This window comes from Oncorhynchus gorbuscha, linkage group LG19 (assembly GCF_021184085.1).
Source record: "Oncorhynchus gorbuscha isolate QuinsamMale2020 ecotype Even-year linkage group LG19, OgorEven_v1.0, whole genome shotgun sequence".
In the NCBI taxonomy this organism is placed as follows: Eukaryota; Metazoa; Chordata; class Actinopteri; order Salmoniformes; family Salmonidae; genus Oncorhynchus; species Oncorhynchus gorbuscha.
Window position 1 is genome coordinate 45,290,586 of NC_060191.1, and position 22,942 is coordinate 45,313,527.

Below are 22,942 nucleotides of genomic sequence, written 5' to 3' on the forward strand. Positions count from 1 at the left end.
GCACTGTAAGTGAACAGAAATACTTCCTGATCAAAATGATATGCCACCTCAGTGCTGCAGCTTAATTCCAATGAAGCATATTAAGTGTGACAATGCACGGGAACCCTCTCCTCTCCTCTCCTCTCCTCTCCTCTCCTCTCCTCTCCTCTCCTCTCCTCTCCTCTCCTCTCCTCTCCTCTCCTCTCCTCTCCTCTCCTCTCCTCTCCTCTCCTCTCCTCTCCTCTCCTCTCCTCTCCTCTCCCCACCAGATTTGGTTATGCTTCATTTATGTCAGGAGATTAAATCAGAAATCCCTTATCTAATGATCAAATGTAAACAAAGACAGCTATCTGTCTTCACGCTGACTCAATAAACACATCAACAATGGGCCCAATGCTAAGTAACACTGTTTACGTTTGACACTCTCAGCTCGCTTGGCTTGCTGCTTCTCACAGGAAAATGATTAGCATCTCACACACAAGAGCTCTCTCTCTCTCTCTCTCTCTCTCTCTCTCTCTCTCTCTCTCTCTCTCTCTCTCTCTCTCTCTCTCACACACACACACACACACACACACACACACACACACACACACACACACACACACACACACACACACACACACACACACACACACACACACACACACACACACACACACACACACACACACACACACACACACACACACACACACACACACACACACACACACACACACACACACACACACACACACACACACCCTAACCTTAAACCTAACTCCTAGCCCTTTTCCTTGTGGGTACCTGCAAAATGTCCCCACTTGAAACACACACACACCGTGTCTGATCCGTCAGTATGAAATTGATCAGGGTTTGAAAGCCTACATTTCTTATGTAAAACACGACAGCACAGCTTTTTAGGGCACCCCAAGAGTCTGTAACTTAGCGTTTCCCAATCTCAGTCCAGGGCATAAACCAAAACGTGTACCCCTTGGGGTTCCGAAGACCGGGTTTAGGAAACCCTGCTGTAATTCCACCTATCCATTCACTCTCTCATACACACACGCTGCTTTGTTAAGTTGAAGTAGAGTGTAGAGGTTTGGCATTACTAACATTATGCCCATGGTAGTGAGCAAAGTTTTAGTCAGAAATGTGATTGACAAGGAGCAGAGGGAGCCAATTTCATTCACTCACAGAGAGAAAGAAAGCCACATCTCAGCATGATATAGATTTACTATCATAGCCATGTAAATTACAATGTTCATGGATCATTCTTTTATTAGTGAATCTATCTGTTCTCTTTGTTCGGTTTCATCTCTTTGGTTGTGTTCTGGTCCCCACAGATTGACACATAGATAAATCGCAACAATCACAGACAGCAAAAAAAACCTAGCGCCATTTTTACTGTTTGTTTTGAGGGTAGTGTGTTTGCTTTACCAGGTTGGATGGAGAGATTGTTGAGGTCAGTCACAAGACTGGTGTGTGTACATGCGTGCATGCCTGTTTGTTCATGGGAGAGAGGAAGGAAGGGTCATCTATGGTTGAACAGGTGTACAACTCCCTTCTACAATGCAAAGATGTAGGAGATCAAGGTGAGAACCTGTTTCTGTGGACAGCTGGATGCTCCCCTTGCTGTCCCCTCCAGAGATCAGGTGAGCTAGGTGAATAGACTGACCCATGGAGTTATAGAATTCCATTACGCCCTGAGCAAACTCAACCTCACATGATCACTATTGATGTATTGTTGTCTCTACCTTCTTGCCCTTTGTGCTGTTGTCTGTACCCAATACATTTGTGCTGATACCATGTTGTGTTGCTATCATGCTGTGTTGTCATGTTGTGTTGCTATCATGTTGGTTGTCATGTTGTGTTGCTATCATGTTGGTTGTCATGTTGTGTTGCTATCATGCTGTGTTGTCATGTTGTGTTGCTATCATGTTGGTTGTCATGTTGTGTTGCTATCATGTTGGTTGTCATGTTGTGTTGCTATCATGTTGGTTGTCATGTTGTGTTGCTATCATGCTGTGTTGTCATGTTGTGTTGCTATCATGCTGTGTTGTCATGTTGTGTTGCTATCATGTTGGTTGTCATGTTGTGTTGCTATCATGTTGGTTGTCATGTTGTGTTGCTATCATGTTGGTTGTCATGTTGTGTTGCTATCATGTTGGTTGTCATGTTGTGTTGCTATCATGCTGTGTTGTCATGTTGTGTTGCTATCATGCTGTGTTGTCATGTTGTGTTGCTATCATGTTGGTTGTCATGTTGTGTTGCTATCATGTTGGTTGTCATGTTGTGTTGCTATCATGCTGTGTTGTCATGTTGTGTTGCTATCATGTTGGTTGTCATGTTGTGTTGCTATCATGTTGGTTGTCATGTTGTGTTGCTATCATGTTGGTTGTCATGTTGTGTTGCTATCATGCTGTGTTGTCATGTTGTGTTGCTATCATGCTGTGTTGTCATGTTGTGTTGCTATCATGTTGGTTGTCATGTTGTGTTGCTATCATGTTGGTTGTCATGTTGTGTTGCTATCATGTTGGTTGTCATGTTGTTGTGTTGGTTGTCTATCATGTTGGTTGTCATGTTGTGTTGCTATCATGCTGTGTTGTCATGTTGTGTTGCTATCATGCTGTGTTGTCATGTTGTGTTGCTATCATGTTGGTTGTCATGTTGTGTTGCTATCATGTTGGTTGTCATGTTGTGTTGCTATCATGCTGTGTTGTCATGTTGTGTTGCTATCATGTTGGTTGTCATGTTGTGTTGCTATCATGTTGGTTGTCATGTTGTGTTGCTATCATGTTGGTTGTCATGTTGTGTTGCTATCATGTTGGTTGTCATGTTGTGTTGCTATCATGTTGGTTGTCATGTTGTGTTGCTATCATGTTGGTTGTCATGTTGTGTTGCTATCATGCTGTGTTGTCATGTTGTGTTGCTATCATGTTGGTTGTCATGTTGTGTTGCTATCATGCTGTGTTGTCATGTTGTGTTGCTATCATGTTGGTTGTCATGTTGTGTTGCTATCATGTTGGTTGTCATGTTGTGTTGCTATCATGTTGGTTGTCATGTTGTGTTGCTATCATGTTGGTTGTCATGTTGTGTTGCTATCATGTTGGTTGTCATGTTGTGTTGCTATCATGTTGGTTGTCATGTTGTGTTGCTATCATGTTGGTTGTCATGTTGTGTTGCTATCATGCTGTGTTGTCATGTGTTGCTGCCCTGCTATGTTCTCGTCTTAGGTTTTTCTTTATGTAATGTTGTGTTGTCTCTCTTGCCGTGATTTGTGTTTTGTCCTATATTTATATAAATGTGTGTATATATATATTTTTAAATCCCCCGTCCCCGCAGGAGGCCTTTTGCCCTTTGCCTTTTGCTAGGCGGTTAAATAGTTAACTAAATAAAATAAAAATACTGGTTTCAAACTAAAGAGGAAAGGAGGCATGGGAGAGTGGGACCGATAGTCAGTGGTGGGAAAATGACTCAATTGTCATACTTGAGTAAAAGTAAAGATGTATACCTCAATAGAAAATGACTCAAGTGAAAGTCACCCAGTAAAATACTACTTGAGTGAAAGTCTAAAAGTATTTGGTTTTAAATATACATAAGTATCAAAAGTAAATGGAATTGCTGAAATATACTTAAATGTATAATTCCTTAAATTAAGCAAACCAGACTGCACAATTTAATTTTTTTATTTTTTATTTTTTATTTTTTTAACAGATAGCCAGGGGCACTCAGACATAATTTACAAACAAAGCACTTGTGTTTAGTGAGTCAGAGGCAGTAGGGATGACCAGGAATGTTCTTTTGAGAAGTATATGAATTTAATCTGTTTCCTGTCAAAATGTAACAAGTACTTTCGGGTATCAGGGAAAATGTATGGAGTAAAAAGTACATTATTTTCTTGAGGAATGTAGTGAAGTAAAAGTTGGTAATAATATAAATGAGTAAAGTACAGATAAAAAATACTTAAGTAAAAATACTTCAAAATACTACTTAAGTACTTTACACCACTGCCGATAGTCACCCCAGAAGGGTTGGCTAGGAAGTTCATTTCAATACAAAGTGCAGTATGTAGCCAGCCTATAGGTGTTTTTTTTTAATAAATATTTTTTACCCCTTTTTCTCCCCAATTTCGTGGTATCTAATTGGTAGTTACAATCTTGTCTCATCGCTGCAACTCCCGTACGGAGTCAGGAGAGGCGAAGATCGAGAGCCGTGCGTCCTCCGAAATGCAGCCCAACCAAGCCGCACTGCCTCTTGATGCAATGCCTTGACGCAATGCCCGCTTAACCCAGAAACCCAGAAATGTGCCCGGCCCGCCACAGGAGTCGCTATAGCACGATGGGACAAGAACATCCCTGACGGCCAAAACCTCCCCTAACCCGGATGACGCTGGGCCAATTGTGCGCCGCCCCATGGGTCTCCCGTTCATGGCCGGTTGCGATAGAGCCTGGACTCGAACCAGGATCTCTAGTGGCACAGGGTTTGAAGGCCACTGCGCCACTCGGGAGGCCCCTAGATTATAGCTTTACATGACGACAGCACACACAGATCAGGCAAATGAGGCTGCATTAGAGTAGTTTAGTCAAGCAAGTACAAGATAGTGATGAGGTGGACATGTCACCATTTATATGGTTATTCATGTGGAAAGATGGTTAGGGTTAAAACTGCCTACCCAGTTCCACTTCTTGTCTTTCTGTCGTGCACCATCACATAATGAGATTGTACTCTACCTATAGATAAAAGCTACCAGATAAATCAATATGAATCCTGGTGTTTCACACTGCAGACCTATCTATGTTATGATGAGATAACGTACAGGAGTAGCTCAGGACAGACACGCTTTGGGTCCTGTTGTTCCAAGTTGTGTACCTCAGTCACTTAATTGTTCAAACAACACTGTCACCTAGTGGCTATGTAGTGGGAACAGGGTGTTATTGTCAGCGAGAGAGGGGGAGGGATAGAGAAGGAGCAGATTTTGAACACAGAGGAGCCCAGGGGACAGGTCAGGTTTTGTAGGTCAGGGTTACTATTAAGTGTGTGGCTTGACATCACTGTGTTCCACTACAGATGATGGTAGAACTGATCGCTCAACCATAAGCAATGCCCCCCCCTGTCAATCTGTTCTCATAGACATATTGCTAATGTGACATATACAAGCATCATTTGACCGTCAGTGCTGCTTAGAAAAATCTCTGTCACTCTCTCTTTCCCACTAATTTCAGCCCTCCTCTCGTCTGCTCCATTTCTTGTTCTCTCCTCTTCTCCATCAACAGTGAATACTGACCGTCAGACTGTCCGGACACAAGACCAACACCTGACGCTGGTGAACGTGCATTTTTACCGTCCTTCTGTAGATATTGAGGCAAATTTTTAAAACAATTTATTAATGTAAGTAATGGACATTTGATAAGTTGTAGAATGTTTGCCTGAATTAACTATTCTGTAGGCTACGTGCTTTGCCTTGAATCCCGGCCCTAGGTTTTTTTAAACTTCTGTAAAATATGAAGTTTTGGCATATTCTCTGGAAAATGTGTGTGGCTATTCTTTATTAGTAAGATGTGGGCCTAAAAGCAATGGATAGAACACCAAACCCTGTGTGTTGGAGAGAGAGCGTGAAAGTGAGGTGGTTTTTAAAAGCTTTTCTTATAGTTCATTGAGGACTTAAAGCCTGTCCTTTCTCCACGGGGTCATAGAGAAGTCCATTAGGAGTTCTACACCTGATCACAGTCTGGGCTAGTCTACCTTTACCGTGGGACGGGGTCGGAGCTGGGGCTATGGGACAGGTGGAGAACGGAGGTGGGGGGGAAACAAGTGGGTGTTACCAGAGCACCTTCACCTTGTTCCACCTGTCCCCCCCTCATCTCCCTTGCACTCACCTGACCATGACCCCCCCCCCCTCTCTCTCCCCTGTAACCCACCCCGGACCCTGTTTCCCCCCACTACCCCCACCCCCTGTAGCCCTGGGCTCCTTGCTCCCCACCCTCCATCTCTCAGCCCCCACAACCCCCTACTCAGGGATCACTCTCCTGGGGTCTCTCTCCACACAGACACCCCTCTGTGTCTCTGGGGAGTCCACCTGGGTCTCTGATACCCTTGCAATGCTTCAGCTTCCATCTCACAAGACAATTAGGCTCTGTGCTTGAGTGAAAAAAAGCAAATACTTTTTTACGCTGGCTTCTTCAGTAACGCTCAATGGCAAACCAACAACCAAGATCTCATAAGAAAATAGGGTGTACCTGTTCTAGATTGATATTTCCATTTCAGTATTGAACAACTCTAGAAAAGTGTGACAGATAATATGAAGGTATTGCTGGGTCTCACTACATAAGAGGCATATAATTTCTTTGCCAAGACTTCAAGTGCAAAAGTCATTAGTTGCTAATTCCAAGGTCTCTAGATTTCACTTGATAAGACAGGCTGGGCTGCAGAACAAGAAGCTGTCTATGGCCAGGTTAGTGTACGAGGGGATAATCTGAGAGGGAAATGATCTGGTGTTTTGGTAGTGGGAATTTTGTTCTCTGAATCAGAAACTAATGCTGACATTTTGATCATAGTTTACTTCAACTGTCATCCTTCTCACTAGGGCTGAAAGGAGATGTTCATCCAGGAGGCAAACAACTGTCATCCTTCTCACTAGGGCTGAAAGGAGATGTTCACCCAGGAGGCAAACAACTGTCATCCTTCTCACAAGGGCTGAAAGGAAATGTTCACCCAGGAGGCAAACAACTGTCATCCTTCTCACAAGGGCTGAAAGGAAATGTTCACCCAGGAGGCAAACAACTGTCATCCTTCTCACAAGGGCTGAAAGGAAATGTTCACCCAGGAGGCAAACAACTGTCATCCTTCTCACTAGGGCTGAAAGGAAATGTTCACCCAGGAGGCAAACAACTGTCATCCTTCTCACAAGGGCTGAAAGGAGATGTTCATCCAGGAGGCAAACAACTGTCATCCTTCTCACTAGGGCTAAAAGGAAATGTTCACCCAGGAGGCAAACAACTGTCATCCTTCTCACTAGGGCTAAAAGGAAATGTTCACCCAGGAGGCAAACAACTGTCTGGTCTTTCACACACGCACACACACTCACACAGGTATACCTCACACATCTTCCCACCTGCACTCCTACATCCTCTATACTGACACTTGGAGATCTTCTTTCCATTTAGAGTCTTAGTTCATGTAAAGTATCCATGCAAGTCATCCTGCCTCTGTCCCTGCTTCACTGCTGCTGCTTAACTCTTGGCTGTATATGTTTTTCTCCATGGTGCTGTACTGTGGGAGCGCCTGGGGTCACGGGCAGTGCCAGTGTTAAGTGAGTGGGCAGGTGAGCGGCTCTTGGCTCCCTGTGGCGAGGCCAGTAAACTGACCGGTTCTGTTGTGTGGACTGAATAGAGGAGTGAGACTGAGGGGTGGAACCTCAACGGGCCATCTCAGGGACAGACTACAGCAAAGGGAGAGAGAGACTGAGGGAGAGCAGGGGGCAGGAGAGGGCTAATAAGAGAATGCAAGAAGGAGAAAGATGGAGAAAGAAAGAATAAGAAACAGGTGAAAATTGTAGATATGCAAATGTGTGTCTTTGTGGGAGGTCAAAGCACAGTCTTATATACTCAATAACTTGAATATTTAAGTACACACAAAGTTCTTTCTCACTACACCTGGAATCAACCTCCCTCTCTCGATTCCTCTCCCTCCACCTCATCTCCCCTCTCTATTTCCCTCTTTCATTTCCCCTCTTCCTGCAAATGTTTTGGCTGGTCATAGATCCCTCAGGTGGAGGTCTTTAACTACTGAACCATGACCTCTGGTGGTAGTAGTTTCATTTGTATCAGCCATAAACTGTCCTGTTACCCCTGTGAGATTGAGTTTCATATCATTTATGGAAAGGACCATTCTTCTAACAAGAGAAGTGTGAAATTGAACCCTAACCCATATCCTGAGGAGATGTAAACCTTTTCTTTTACTATACCATAAATGTATGTACATGGTCTTTGGCAATTATACCGTGTCTTTCCATGGCTGTGTGGATAGTTGGTCCCACTGACTGTGCAGTGTGGCTGTGTGTTCACCTGTAGAGAGGGTTAGAGAGATAAGCAGTTTCCTTTGACGACAGCTCAGGTTTAGTAACTGCTGAGTGAGACAGTGAGATTATCAGCGCTCTTTAGACTAAAGCTTTTCTTGGACAATCACCAAGTAGATAGTAATGATACAGATCCTTGTCCTGCGGTAGATATAGAGAGAGGATTTGGGCTCAGTAGGCGGGCGAGTGGGGCACCTGTAGCTAATGATTTTACAACTGTAATCACTATCACGTCTATACTCCTTTCCACAAGCTCACAAGGACTTGACCAATATGGCCAGGGGAAATGTACCTTCTTGTATTGTGCTGCATTCCCTCCTCCACCTGTAGTAAGACTGACGTGTATGAACCCCACTATGGGGCCACTGGAAACCTCCCAGCTTGGCTTTTGTCTCCCAGTCAGAGTGGGGCAGCAGGGTGGCTGCTGGAGGAATTTCTCTTATATCAGGTGACCCGTCGCCCCTCTCCCCTCGCCCGGCCAACACCGGGGTAGTGCTTCTCACAGGCACTGTATCCAGTGTCACAAAAGCACATTTTACACAACGGGTACAGAGAGTGGGCCACGGTGCGGTGCAGTGGTTCTGCTTGGTCCAGCTCCAGGCTCTGCTAGATTAGCATGTCGTTGGGTTTCAAACCTCCCCCTGGGCTCACAGCTCTACTCCTCATTGGTGGGGATGTCCATCATCAAAGCCTTAAAGAGATATCAAGAGGTCCAGTGTTGCTGCTGCTGCAGTCTCCATGGTACTGTTAGACAGGGGATCAATGATTAGACGGGCCCGTCATAATTAGGTAAGTGTCCATTTGGATTTATTGCTTTATACTGAGCTCTGTTCCATAAGCGGTTTCTGTTTTGTTTGGCCTTTTTGTTTGACAAACCATTGGGAGGTGATCGGTTGAGTGCCTGTAAGTTCTCAATCAACATCTTTGTGATGAAGGTATGTCTGGCTGTGCTGTGACAGTGAAATATTGAGTGGTTCATATATAGTGGCATGAAAAAGTAGGTGAACCCTTCGGGATTTACCTGGATTTCTGCATAAATTGGTCATCAAATTTGATCTGATCCTCATCTAATTCACAACAATAGACAAACATAGTCTGCTTAGACTAATAACACACAATTATTGTATTTTTTATTGTTTATATTAAATACATACTTTTCCCAACCGACACTGTGAATGTTTAAATGATGTGAACACCGAGGCTAATGACATCTCCTGAAGCTAATTGGAGTCAGGAGTCAGCTAACCTGGAGTCCAACCAATGAGACGAGATTGGAGATGTTTCTTTAGAGCTGCCCTGCCCTATAAAAAAACACAAGAAGAATTGCTTGATGTGAACCATGCCTCAAACAAAAAATAGATCTCAGAAGACCTAAGATTAAGAATTGTTGACTTGCATAAAGCTGGAAAGGGTTACAAAAGTATCTCTAAAAGCCTTGATGTTCATTAGTCCACGGTAAGACAATTTGCTTATAAATGGAGAAAGTTCAGCACTGTTGCTACAGTACTCTCCCTACGAGTGGCCGTCCTGCAAAGATGACTGCAATAGCACAGTGCAGAATGTTCAATGAGGTTAAGAAGAATCCTAGAGTGTCAGCTAAAGACTTACAGAAATCTCTGGAACATACTAACATCTCTGTTGACAGGTCTACGATACCTAAAACACTAAACAAGAATGGTGTTCATGGGAGGACAACACGGAAGAAGCCACTGCTGTCCAAAGAAAACATTGCTGCACGTCTGAAGTTTGCAAAAGTGCACCTGGATGTTCCACAGCGCTTCTGGCTAAATATTCTGTGGACAGATGAAACTAAAGTTGAGTTGTTTGGAAGGAACACACAACATTATCTGTGGAGAAAAAAGGCACAGCACAACAACATCAAAACCTCATCCCAACTGTAAAGTTTGGTGGAAGGAGCGTCATGGTTTGGGGCTGCTTTGCTGCCTCAGGGCCTGGACAGCTTGCTATCATAGACTTGGGAATTCATTTTTCTATCGACCAAGACATTTTTCAGGAGAATGTTAGGCTATCTGTCCGCCAATTGAAGCTCAACAGAAGTTGGGTGACGCAACAGGACGACCCAAAACACAGAAGTAAATCAAGAGAATGGCTTCAACAGAAGAAAACATGCCTTCTGGAGTGGCCCAGTCCTGACCTCAACCCGATTGAGATGCTGTGGCATGACCTCAAGAGAGCGCTTCACACCAGACTTCCCAAGACTATTGTTGAACTGAAACAGTTTTGTAAAGATGAATGGTCCAAAATGTCTCCTGACCATTGTGCAGGTCTGATCCGCAACAACAGAAACAGTTTGGTTGAGGTTATTGTGCCGAAGGAGAGTCAACCAGTTATTAAATCAAGGGTTCACATACTTTTCCCACCCTGCACTGAATGTTTACGCGGTGTGTCCAATAAAGACCTGAAAACATATTGTTTGTGTTATTAGTTTAAGCAGACTGTGTTTGTCTATAGTTGTGACCTAGATGAAGATCAGATACATTTTATGACCAATTTATGCAGAAATCCAGGTATTTCCAAACGGTTCACATACCTTCTTCTTGCCACTGTAAAGTAGAACAGTCTGCAACAGAGGAAGCAACAGAGAGATGGATGGAAAAGAGAGCAAAAAAGAAAGGGGTCAAACTTAATTTACCTGAAGAGTTGATAAGATGTTTTCTAGATGTTTTTTTGGAGGATTGTTGTTGTTAGGTCTCAAATGTTCCACTGCCCTGAGTTGAAATAACGTTACTATTGAGCTACTGTAAATATTAACGTGGGATGTCCACCAAATATAATCTGTTTTGAAATATTTTTTTTACAGGTCAGAACAGGTGAGCATCTCATGAAAAAGGCTTTAGTTGAGTAATCTGCTACTGAGATCCTCACTAAAGTCATTGGAGCAAAATTTCCCCTCAATCCTATTCTAGTCTCGATTGTAATTTCCCCATATGCAGAGCAGTGTAGCGATTTAGGAAGAACAACCACAGCTGGGTTTGAACCAAAAACCATGCAGTGGCAGGGTAAGCTCAGTATATCCTGTGCCATAAAGCTCCAGACCTCTTGGCAGAGGCTGTAGTAAGTAGTATTTTTACATACAGTGACGCTACATCAGTGTAGAAGAAGTGACAATTTCTCAATTTCTCCCTCGTTAGATCCTTCTTTAACATCAGGATGCTCCCCTATCACTCGGCACTCTTGGCAGTGCTGTCACTCACAGTGACCAGTGTATCAACGAAGACCACTCAGCGGCCAAAGTACCAATACACCAAGAAGCCCATGCCTTACCGCGAGCAGCCCCAGATTACCATGCAGCCTCTAACCCCCATCGTCCCTAAGACACTGAAATCAGTGGAGAAATCAGATCCCATGGACCCCTACCCTCTGGCTACCACAGAGACCACAACCTACCCCAGCGATGCCTACCAGGATTACTATACTGAAACCACAGGGCCCCCTGGTGTTGGGCATGATAATTACACCATGGATTATAACGAGTGCTACTTCAATTTTTGTGAGTGCTGTCCACCAGAGAGGGGCCCTCGAGGGCCAAAAGGGGACAGAGGACTACCAGGTATTGAAATCACTATGACAACATAGGGACATTTAACAATACCAGTAGGCTGTAGTGGTGATCCATGGATTTTGATGTCTTGATGAAACAATTTTCTCACAGGTTCACCTGGAGAAGAGGGGGAGCGAGGACCCAGAGGCTTTTCTGGACTGGCTGGTTCAAATGGAACTATGGGGCCAAAAGGAGACAGAGGTGAACACAACACAATTTTTAAAAATTAGATACATGTACACTTTACTGGCCGTGTGAGCAAACAGTAGATTTATTGATTATTCAAAGTTGCTTGTTTTCTATCTCCCTTTTCCAGGAGTTAAAGGTGACCTAGGATACCGTGGAATGGCAGGAACTCCAGGTAACCCAGGGAAACCAGGAGAGAGAGGTAACAAGCCATTCCTTTTAACACATATAGGCATGTGATCGGTACAACATAGAAAATCATTAAACAAGGCTACCTGTCCCTGTTCAAGCCTCCATATACTGATTATTAAATCAACATAGAATCAATTCACATCTTCCTCATAGATTCTGTCGTGGCCTAGATGCTGAAATGGTCCACTTACATTGTGCTCTGCGCCCTGCAGGTGGATTTGGCTTCAAAGGTGAAAAAGGTGACAGCGGGCCCCCTGGTGTCAAAGGTAACCAGGGGGAGAAGGGTGAAAGCCAAAATGGGACTAAGGGTGAGAGAGGGGAACCTGGAATGGAAGGCCCAACAGGACCCCCAGGGCTGGCTGGAGTGCAAGACCAGAAGGGGGACAAGGGGGACAAAGGAGAGTGTGGGACATTTGGAGAGAGAGGACTGAAGGGCGATAGAGGGGACCCTGGGCCTCCAGGTATTCAGGGACAGGTGGGTCTTCCTGGGGTGGATGGCATGCAGGGCTCCCCTGGTGTGGCGGGCAACCAGGGGGATCTAGGACCCTCAGGGGCTCAAGGTGAGCCAGGGGTGCGAGGGCTGCCTGGACCCCAGGGAGGGAGGGGGATGTTTGGGCCAAAGGGTGACAGAGGCCCCCCCGGGATGAGAGGGGACAGGGGCCCTCGGGGGATCAGAGGGGCGAAGGGTAACGGGGTGATTCAGAAACGCTCAGCTTTCAGTGTGGGCCTCTCTCCCAGCAAGTCCTTCCCTCCATCAGGCTTCCCCGTCCGCTTCGACAAGGTCTTCTATAACGGAGAGAACCACTATAACTCCTCCTCCAACAGCTTCACCTGTGCCCACGGGGGGGTCTACGTGTTCTCCTACCACATAACTGTGCGGAACAAGCCCCTGCGCGCAGCCCTGGTAGTCAATGGGGTGAGGAAGGTGCGGACGCGGGACTCTCTCTATGGCCAGGACATCGACCAAGCGTCCAGCCTGGTGCTGTTGCAGCTGGCGGTGGGGGACCAGGTATGGCTGGAGACACTGAGGGACTGGAACGGTGTCTATGCCAGTAGTGAGGACGACAGCACCTTCTCTGGCTTTCTGCTCTACGCTGACAAGCCCTGACAAATGATCTGATATCTAATACAATCTACACTGTAACTCTACTGTACCTCCACAGTACCTAAACAATCTCTACTGGCAGTCCTCCATACCACCCATACAGTACCCCACAGACCAGCCCCTCTGTACTCCTGCTCTACACAGACAAGTTATGACAATGGAGCCCACTATACCACCACAGTACCAGGGACTGTAAAACACCTCTATATGAGTTGGCAGCACTCACCCCATCTCTCTTCATACTCCCTCTATAGACCCATCAACATACAGGCATCTTTACAAGACTGTCAATCTGGTAGAATGAAAAATAATGCAAGTAAGACTGATAGCACTGGAATAGTTCATGTTTATTACTTGAGGAATACTAATCACACAATGTTTCCCAGGTTAGGTTAAGGAATCAGTACATCGTATCGCTGTATTATGAGCTTTTGTACACTTTTGAAATAAAATCAATATGTAAATGTTTGACTTTGACTGGATTTATTTGCATTGAACTTACAATCAACAGTTCAAATACAATTCATTGTTTCATTCACAACATAAAAGACAAATAACATTTTAATGAACAATTCTTAAGGAATTTAGAAGTCCTTCCACACCACTGTTCCATCATCTGAACCAACAGCAGGGGCCAGTGTGTTTGGAGAATCACCGGATACATCGGGGAAGGTAAGGGGCTCAGAAGGCTGGATAGAGGTGGTGGTCTGGGGAGGTCCTTTCATAGGATCTGGATGAGATGGAGCTCTGGGTTGGAGTGAGACAACTGGTCCCTGATGTATCCCTGTTAACACAGAGTCAGCATCAGGGGTGTCAGTTGGGTATGTCAGAGTATGGCACATCACATTTTATTATGTCACATGAGCCGAACACAACAGACCTTACAGTGAAATGCTATCTTACAAGCTTTTATCTAACAATGCTTTAAGAAGTTAAGAAAAAAAAGTGTTACGTAAATAAAAGTGACAAATAATTCAACGGCAGCAGTAAAATAACAATAGCAAGGCTATATACAGGGGGTATGGGTACAGAGTCAATGCACATTGATATATATAGCCTTGCTATTGTCATTTTACTGCTGCTCAAAAAGCAACAATAGAAAAACAAGATCCCACAAACAACAGGTGGGAAAAGGCTGCCTAAATATGATCCCCAATCAGAGACAATGATAAACTGCTGCCTCTGATTGGGAACCATACCAGGCCAACATAGAAATACAAAAACTAGACTACACATATAAATAATAAACTAGAACACTCCCCCAGTCACGCCCTGACCTACTCCACCGTAGAAAATAAAGGCTTTCTATGGTCAGGACGTGACAGTAATATGTACACTACCGTTCAAAAGTTTGGGGTCACTTAGAAATGTCCTTGTTTTCCATAAAAACATACATGAAATGAGTTGCAAAATGAATGAGAAGGTTATAAACAATGATTTTTATTTGAAATAATAGTGTCCTTCAAACTTTGCTTTTGTCAAAGAATCCTCAATTTGCAGCAATTACGGCCTTGCAGACCTTTGGCATTCTAGTCGTCAATCTTTTGGGGTAATCTGAAGAGATTTCACACCCATGCTTCCTGAAGCACCTCCCACAAATTGAATTGGCTTGATGGGCACTTCTTACATACCATACGGTCAAGCTGCCTCCACAACAACTCAATAAGGTTGAGATCAGGTGACTGTGCTGGCCACTCCATTATAGACAGAATATCAGCTAACTGCTTCTTCCCAAAATAGTTATTGCATACTTTAGTTTGGATATGTGCTTTGGGTCATTGTCCTGTTGTAGGAGGAAATTGGCTCCAATCAATAAGAGCTGTCCACAGTGTATGGCATGGCATTGCAAAATGGAGTGATAGCCTTCCTTCTTCAAGATCCCTTTTACCCTGTACAAATATCCCACTTTACCACCACCAAAGCACCCCCAGACCATCACATTGCCTCCATCATGCTTGACAGATGGCGTCAAGCATTCCTCCAGCATCTTTTAATTTTTTTCTGAGCCTCACGAATGCTCTTCTTTGTGGTCCGAACACCTCAAACTTAGATTTGTCCATCCATAACACTTTTTTTCAATCATCATCTGTCCAGTGTCTGTGTTCTTTTGCCTATCTTAATATTTTATATTTATTGGCCAGTTTGAGATATGGCTTTTTCTTTGCAACTCTGCCAAGAAGGCCATCATCCTTGAGTTGCCTCTTCACTGTTGATGTTTTGCGGGTACTATTTAATGAAGCTGCCAGTTGAGGACTTGTGAGGTGTCTGTTTCTCAAACTAGACACTCTAATGTACTTGTCCTCTTGCTTAGTTGTGCACCTGGGCCTCCCACTCCTCTTTTTATTCTGGTTAGAGCCAGTTTGTGCTGTTCTGTGAAGGGAGTAGTACACAGCGTTGTACGAGATCTTCAGTTTCTTGGCAATTTCTCGCATGGAATAGCCTTCATTTCTCAGAACAAGAATAGACTGATGAGTTGCAGAAGGAAGTTATTTGTTTCTGGCCATTTTGAGATTTAATCGAACCCACAAATGCTGATGCTCCAAATACTCAGCTAGTCTAAAGAAGGACAGTTTTATTGCTTCTTTAATTATAACAACAGTTTTCAGCTATGCTAACATAATTGTGCTAACACAGTGTGCCATTGGAACACAAGAGTGATGGTTAGTGATAATGGGCCTCTGTACGCCTATGTAGATATTCCATGAAAAATCTTCAGTTTCCAGCTACAATAGCCATTTACAACATTAACAATGTCTACACTGTATTTCCGATCAAGTTGATGTTATTTTAATGGACAAAAAATGTGCTTTTCTTTCAAAAACAAGGACATTTCTAAGTGAACTTTTGAACAGTAGTGTACATATAGGTAGAGTTAAAGTGACGGGGGGACCGATTAGTCGAGGTAATTGAGGTAAAATGTACATGTAGGTAGAGTTACATTGACTATGCATAGATAATAAACAGAGTAGCAGCAGCGTAAAAGAGGGGTCTGGGTAGCCCTTTGATTAGCTGTTCAGGAGTATTATGGCTTGGAGGTAGAAGCAGTGAAGAAACCTTTTAGACCTAGACTTGGCGCTCCGGTACCACTTGCAGTGCGGTAGCAGAGAGAACAGTCTATGACTAGGGGGGCTGGAGTCTTTGACAATTTTTAGGGCCTTACTCTGACACCGCCTGGTACAGAGGTCCTGGATGGCAGGAAGCTTGGCCCCAGTGATGTACTGGACTGTATGCACTACCCTCTGTAGTGCCTTGTCGGTTGGAGTCAGAGCAGTTGTCATACCAGGCAGTGATGCAACCAGTCAGGACCTGTAGAACTTTTTGAGGATCTGAGAACACATGCCAAATCTTTTCAGTCTCCTGAGGGTGGTAGTTTGTTGGTGATGTGGACACCAAGGAACTTGAAGCTCTCAACCTGCTCCACTGCAGCCACGTCGATAAGAATGGGGGCGTGCTCGGTCCTCCTTTTCCTGTAGTCCAGAATCATCTCCTTTGTCTTGATCACATTGAGGGAGAGGTTCTTGGTCCTGACACCACACGGCCAGGTCTCTGACCTCCTCCCTATAGGCTGTCTCATCGTTGTTGGTGATCAGGCCTAGCGCTGTTGTGTCATCGGCAAACTTAATGATCATGTTGGAGTCGTGCCTGGCCATGCAGTCATGAATAAACAGGGAGTACAGGAGGGGTCTGAGCACGCCCCCCTGAGGGGCCCCCATGTTAAGGATGCGTTGTTACCTACCCTTACCACCTGGGGGCGGCCCGTCAGGAAGTCCAGAATCCAGTTGCAGAGGGTGGTGTTTAGTCCCAGGGCCCTTAGCTTAGGGATGAGCTTTGAGGGCACTATGGTGTTGAACGCTGAGCTGTTGTCTATGAATAGCATTCTCACATAGGTGTTCCTTTTGTCCAGGTGGGAAATGGCAGTGTTGAGTGCAATAGAGATTGCATCATCTGTGGATCTGTTGGGGCGGTATGCAAATTGGAGTGGGTCTAGGGTTTATGGGATAATGGTGTTGATGTGAGCCATGACCAGACTTTCAAAGTACTTTTGGCTACAGACATGAGTGCTACAGGTCGGTAGTCATTTAGGCAGGTTACCTTAGTGTTCTTGGGCACAGGGACTATGGTGGTTACAGACAGGTTGAAAATGTCAGTGAAGACACTTGCCAGTTGGTCAGCGCATGCTCGGAGTACACATCCTGGTAATCCATCTGGCCCTGCGGCCTTGTGAATGTTGACCTGTTTAAAGGTCTTACTCACATCGGCTACGGAGAGCGTGATCACACAGTTGTCTGGAACAGTTGATGCCCTCATGCATGCTTCAGTATTGCTTGCATCGAAGCGAGCTTAGAAGTAATTTAGCTCGTCTGGTTGGCTCGTGTCACTGAGCAGCTTGCAGCTGTGCTTCCCTTTGTAGTCTGTAATAGTTTGCGAGCCTTGCCACATTCGACGAGCATCAGAACCAGTGTAGTATGATTCAATTTTAGTCCTGTAGAGACGCTTTACCTGTTTGATGCTTCGTCAGAGGGTATAGCAGGATTTCTTATAAGCTTCCGGGTTAGAGTCCCGCACCTTGAAAGCGGCAGCGCTACCCTTTAGCTCAGTGCGGATGTTGCCTGTAATCCATGGCTTCTGGTTGGTGTATGTACGTACAGTCACTGTGGGGATGACGTCCTCGATGCACCTATTGATAAAGCCAGTATCTGATGTTGTGTACTCCTCAATGCCAATCGGAAGAATCACGAAACATATTTCAGTCTGTGTTAGCAAAACATTCCTGTAGCTTAGCATCTGCTTCATCTGACCACTTTCTTATTGACCGAGTCACTGATGCTTCCTTCATTAGTTTTTGCTTGTAAGCAGGAATCAGAAGGATATAATTATGCTCAAATGGAGGGCGAGGGAGAGCTTTGTACGTGTCTCTGTGTATGGAATAAAGGTGGTCTAGAGTTTTTTTCCCTCTGGTTGCACATTTAACATGCTGGTAGAAATGAGGTAAAACGGATTTGAGTTTCCGTGCATTAAAGTCTCCGGCCACTAGGAGCGTTGCCTCTGGATGAGCGTTTTCCTGCTTGCTTTTGGCCATATTCAGCTCATTGAATGTGGTCTTAGTTCCAGCATTGGTTTGTGGTGGTATGTAGACAGCTATGAAAAATACAGATTAAAACTATTTTGGTAAATAGTGTGGTCTTCAGCTTATCATGAGATACTCTATCTCAGGCGAGCAAAACCTCGAGACTTCCTTAGATTTCGTGCACCAGCTGTTGTTTACAAATACATAGACCACCCACCCCTTGTCTTACCAGATGCCGCTGTTCTATCCTGCTGAAAAAGCTTAAAACCCACCAGCTGTGTGTTATTCATGTCGTCATTCAGCCACGACTCGGTGAAACATAAGATATTACAGTTTTTAATGTTCCGTTGGTAGGATATACGTGATCGTAATTAGTCTATTTTATTTTAGATTGATTGTACATTGGCTAATAGGATCGATGGTAATGGTAGGTTACCCTCTCGGCAACGGATCCTTACAAGGGACCCGGACCTTCGTCCTCGATACCTCCGTCTCTTTCTCCTGCGAATGACGGGCATGAGGTCCTTGTCAGGCGCATGAAGTAAAACCTTCCTGTCTGACTCGTAGAAAAAGTGTTCCTCCAGTACGGGATGAGTAATCGCTGTCCTGATATCTAGAAGATCATTTCGGTCATAAGACACGGTGGCAGAAACATTGTACAAAATAAGTTACAAATAACGCATAAAAAACATACACAATAGCACAATAGCATAATCGTAAAATGGCAGCCATCTCCTTTGGCGCCATACCCTAGCTCAAGACCAAAAATGTTCAACTAGGCTACAAAAAATTTACTAAAATCATTCCAAACCCAATTAAAATGCAACAGCTGTTTAGCGTGTTGGTTGGCTGGCTTCAGGACCATGAGGAGCATTGCTCAGAGAGAAGCTGTCCCCCCCTCCCTGCCATACCGTAAGTTTAGCCGAACTGACGCCACTGGTCAGCATTATGAATCCTCCTAAAGATAGACTGCATCACTACAATTTTTTTCTGGTTTCTCATGTGTTCACCTGTCACTCGCCCATAAGGTACGGGCTCGCTGAGCCTCTTCAGCCCCAGAGTAGGAATGCTGGCTTTGCACCAGTACCGGCCTGAGTCCCTCAGTACTGTGACTCTGTCCTGGGAAGAGGCAAGCCCCAGACTCAGCCCGTCCTGGTAGAAGTAGTAGTGGATGTGTGAAACGGGCTCACGGGCGTTCAGTTGAACATGACACACCAGGAGCATACGGTCTTTATGGATCAGAGGGTCATTGGGCACAATCTCCAGCATGGGTTCTGTCAGAACCTCTACAGGGGAGAATACAGAGCATTAATACTGAAAAGTATTTCTCACATACCTACTGCTATTAAATTACCTTTAAATATGATATTATAGTGATGATAATGGAATGATGAGGGCAAATCTAATTTGAAATCTGATTCCTCATCCTACACAAACTCAAAATGACAAACCACACCTGGCTATCAACCTCACCTATGATGGACACCGAAGCAGCCACTGAGATCACAGAGTTGGTTTGCCTCCGTCCATCCCAGGATGCTCTGCACCAATAGGATCCGTGGTGTTGCAGGGTAAGGTTAGTGACACACAGCTCTGGTCCAGACTGTCTCTGAAGCTCCACCCCATCCTTGTAGAGTATGACCTCAGTCAGTCTAGGGTTTCCACGGACACGACACATCAGGGTCATTGTCTCTCCAATCAGCATGGGCAGGGGCGGGGCCTGCAGGATGGCCCACCCACCTGGGCAAAGAGTAATAAGTAATTTTAATTAACGGGATGGTGTAGTCCCTGTCTGGCCTGTTGACAGGTACCCTCTATGGTCTGGTGTGCTACAGGTATAACTTAGTCTGTTTCTGCTTCTTTTGCTATTGTCACACATGTTTGGTGTGACAACAAGAAAGGAGTCATCTAATACAGAATGCTAACAGAAGGTCAACCAAACTACACTGAACAAAAATATAAACGCAACATATAAAGTGTTGGTCCCATGTTTCACGAGCTTAAATAAAACATTCCAGAAATGTTCCATATGCATAAAAAGCTTATTTATATCAAATGTTGTGCATTTCTCCTCTGACAATCCATCCCCCTGACAGGTGTGGCATATCAAGAAGCTGATTAAACAGCATAATCACTACACTACACATGTGCACCTTGTGCTGGGGACCAGAAAAGGCCAACCTAAAATGTGCAGTTTTGACATGCTGCCTGCAGGAATGTCCACCAGAGCTGTTGCCAGAGAATTTCATGTTTTAGAGAATTTGGCAGTATGTCCAACAGGCCTTACAACCGCAGACCACATGTGACCTCGCCAACCCAGGACCTCCACATCTGTTTTCCTCACCTGTGGGATTGTCTGAGACCAGCCAACCAGACATATGATGAAACTGAGGAGTATTTCTGTCTGTAATAAAGACCTTTTGTGTGGAAAAACTAATTCTGATTGGCTGGGCCTGTGCCTGGTTCCCCCCACTGGGTGGGCCTGGCTCCCAAGTGGGTGGGCCTATGCCCTCCCAGGCCCACCCATGGCTGCGCCCCCTTTCAGTTGTGTGAAATCCATAGACTAGGGCCTAATGAATTTATTTAAATTGACTGATTTTCTTATATGTAACTCAGTAAAATTGTTGAAATTGTTGCATGTTGCATTTATATTTTTGTTCAGTATAGATGTCATCACGGCTCAATATTCATATGGGTTCTCTTACCGTCCACCTCTATTTCTATAGGCAGGCTGTGGAGGGTGTGTTGTGTGCTTATCCATGTGGTTCTCAGGCCCTGGCAGTAATACTTCCCACTCTGCTGTGGCCTGGCCTTCCATAGGACAAAGTACTCAGACTCCTGGAGCTGCTCTCCCCCCCTGAACCACTGGTACCTCCACTCGCCCGACACTTTCCCAGGAACACTGCACTTCAGACGTACTCTCTCCCCTGAGAAGATCCGGGGTCCCCCATTAACTAGCTCAGCCACGGCTTTCAGCGGAGCCCTCATGGGGAGAACTTGAAGAAATGTTGACAGGTAAGTCTTTCTGACATTGTGAGTAGATTACTATGGCTGTGTTTACACAGGCAGCCCAATTCTGAAATTTCTTTCCACTAATTGGTCTTTAATTTCTCCCCAATTTCGTGGTATCCAATTTTTTTAGTAGCTACTATCTTGTCTCATCGCTACAACTCCCGTAACAGCGCACATCCAACCCGGAAGCCAGCCGCACCAATGTGTCGGAGGAAACACCGTGCACCTGGCAACCTTGGTTAAGGCCCGCCACAGGAGTCGCTGGTGTGCGGTGAGACAAGGACATCCCTACCGGCCAAACCCTCCCTAACCCGGACGACGCTAGGCCAATTGTGCGTCGCCCCACGGATTGGTCTTTGGACCAATCACATAAGATCTCTTCACATCAGATCTTTTTCAGAGCTGATCCGATTGCTCAAAAGCCCAATTAGTGAAAAGAAATATCAGAATTGGGCTGCCTGTGTAAACGCAGCCTACTAAAGAGACTTAAGCATAATTTCTGAGCATAAATGGTAAGTTAAGTCTTATTTACATGGTCACCTAACATTACAAAAGACATCTAATGTTCAGTAGTGTATAACTATTACGTAACTCAACTCATGAAAATAGACAATTTACATGTATTTTTATTTAACCTTTATTTAATTAGGCTAGTCAATTAATAACAAATCCTTATTTACAATGACGGCCTACCAAACCAATTGTGTGCCGCCTTATGGGACTCCCAATCATGGCCGGATGCGATACAGCCTGGAATCAAACCAGGGTCTGTAGTGATGCCTATAGCACTGAGATGCAGTGCCTTAGACCGCTGCGCCACTCGGGAAATATATACTGTATTTCATATGTTGCCATTATACAAGACAAAACTGGTTTGAAGAGAAGGATTTGAATCTCAGAGGCTGCGTTTACACAGGCAGCCCAATTCGGGTTCTTTGCCACTATTTAGTATTTTTCACCAATCAGATCAGATCTTTTGCCGATAATTGGTCAAAAAGTGTAAATGTAGCCAGAGAGTAGTGTACTTAACACATACCTTGTGGTACAGCCCATTTAGGTAGTGTCGAAACAACTGAAACAATAAATAACCATTAATCATTAAAATAACCAAAAATAAATCCAGTGATCATTCTGTCAATCAATCAATCAATGATCATCTATACACATAAATAATTGTCTGTAATCTCTTAAAGTAGACTGAAAGGAACTCACCAAGGAAGCTCAGTAACAGCTTCATGTTGAATGTTATGCTTGTGCTTCTGATGGGGATGATTACACTACAATCTCTATATATTGTCAGGGGAAATGAGACTAGTTTTCAGTTTCGATCGCAAAAAATACCATCTAATTTTTCATGAAATAATTGCATAATGCTCTTCCTGACATTACAAATAACTTTGGGGAAGTTTCTTTTTAGGAAGGAGGGAATTACGAAAGCCCTGGGATGCAACCTCATGTGTGATGTAAAAAAAAAAAAACAGCAGTAAGTTTGCCAGCCCAGCAAGTATATAATTTTGAAGCTGTGTCACAGTACTCAAATCAATATAGCCTGTGTACAAAACATTAGGAACACTTTCCTAATATTGTGTTGCACCTCCTTCTGCCCTCAAAACAGACAATTCATCAGGGCACAGACTCTACAATGTGTTGAAAGCGTTCCACAGGGATTCTGACCCGTGTTGACTCCAATGCTTCCCACAGTTGTCAAGTTGGCTGATGTCCTTTGAGTGGTGGACCATTGATACAGATGGGAAACTGCTGAGCATGAAAAACCCAGTTCAA

General features: G+C 44.5%; 2 protein-coding genes across 2 annotated transcripts; one reads left to right on the forward strand and one right to left on the reverse strand.

Annotated features, from left to right (window-relative positions):
* Positions 1-1,454: 1,454 nt before the first annotated feature.
* LOC124005883 (inner ear-specific collagen-like) lies at positions 1,455-13,538 on the forward strand. Its single transcript, XM_046315520.1, has 6 exons — positions 1,455-1,613; positions 6,545-7,049; positions 11,188-11,606; positions 11,709-11,798; positions 11,914-11,985; positions 12,188-13,538. The coding sequence occupies exons 1-6, from the start codon at positions 1,472-1,474 to the stop codon at positions 13,081-13,083; spliced, it is 2,124 nt and encodes a 707-aa protein (XP_046171476.1). The 5' UTR covers positions 1,455-1,471; the 3' UTR covers positions 13,084-13,538.
* LOC124005884 (high affinity immunoglobulin gamma Fc receptor I-like) lies at positions 13,407-22,483 on the reverse strand. Its single transcript, XM_046315521.1, has 6 exons — positions 22,373-22,483; positions 22,197-22,232; positions 20,854-21,144; positions 19,622-19,888; positions 19,159-19,434; positions 13,407-13,864 (listed from the first exon to the last, which is right to left on the reverse strand). Exons 1-6 carry the CDS (start codon positions 22,395-22,397, stop codon positions 13,665-13,667), a joined length of 1,095 nt encoding a protein of 364 aa, XP_046171477.1. The 5' UTR covers positions 22,398-22,483; the 3' UTR covers positions 13,407-13,664.
* Positions 22,484-22,942: the final 459 nt, after the last annotated feature.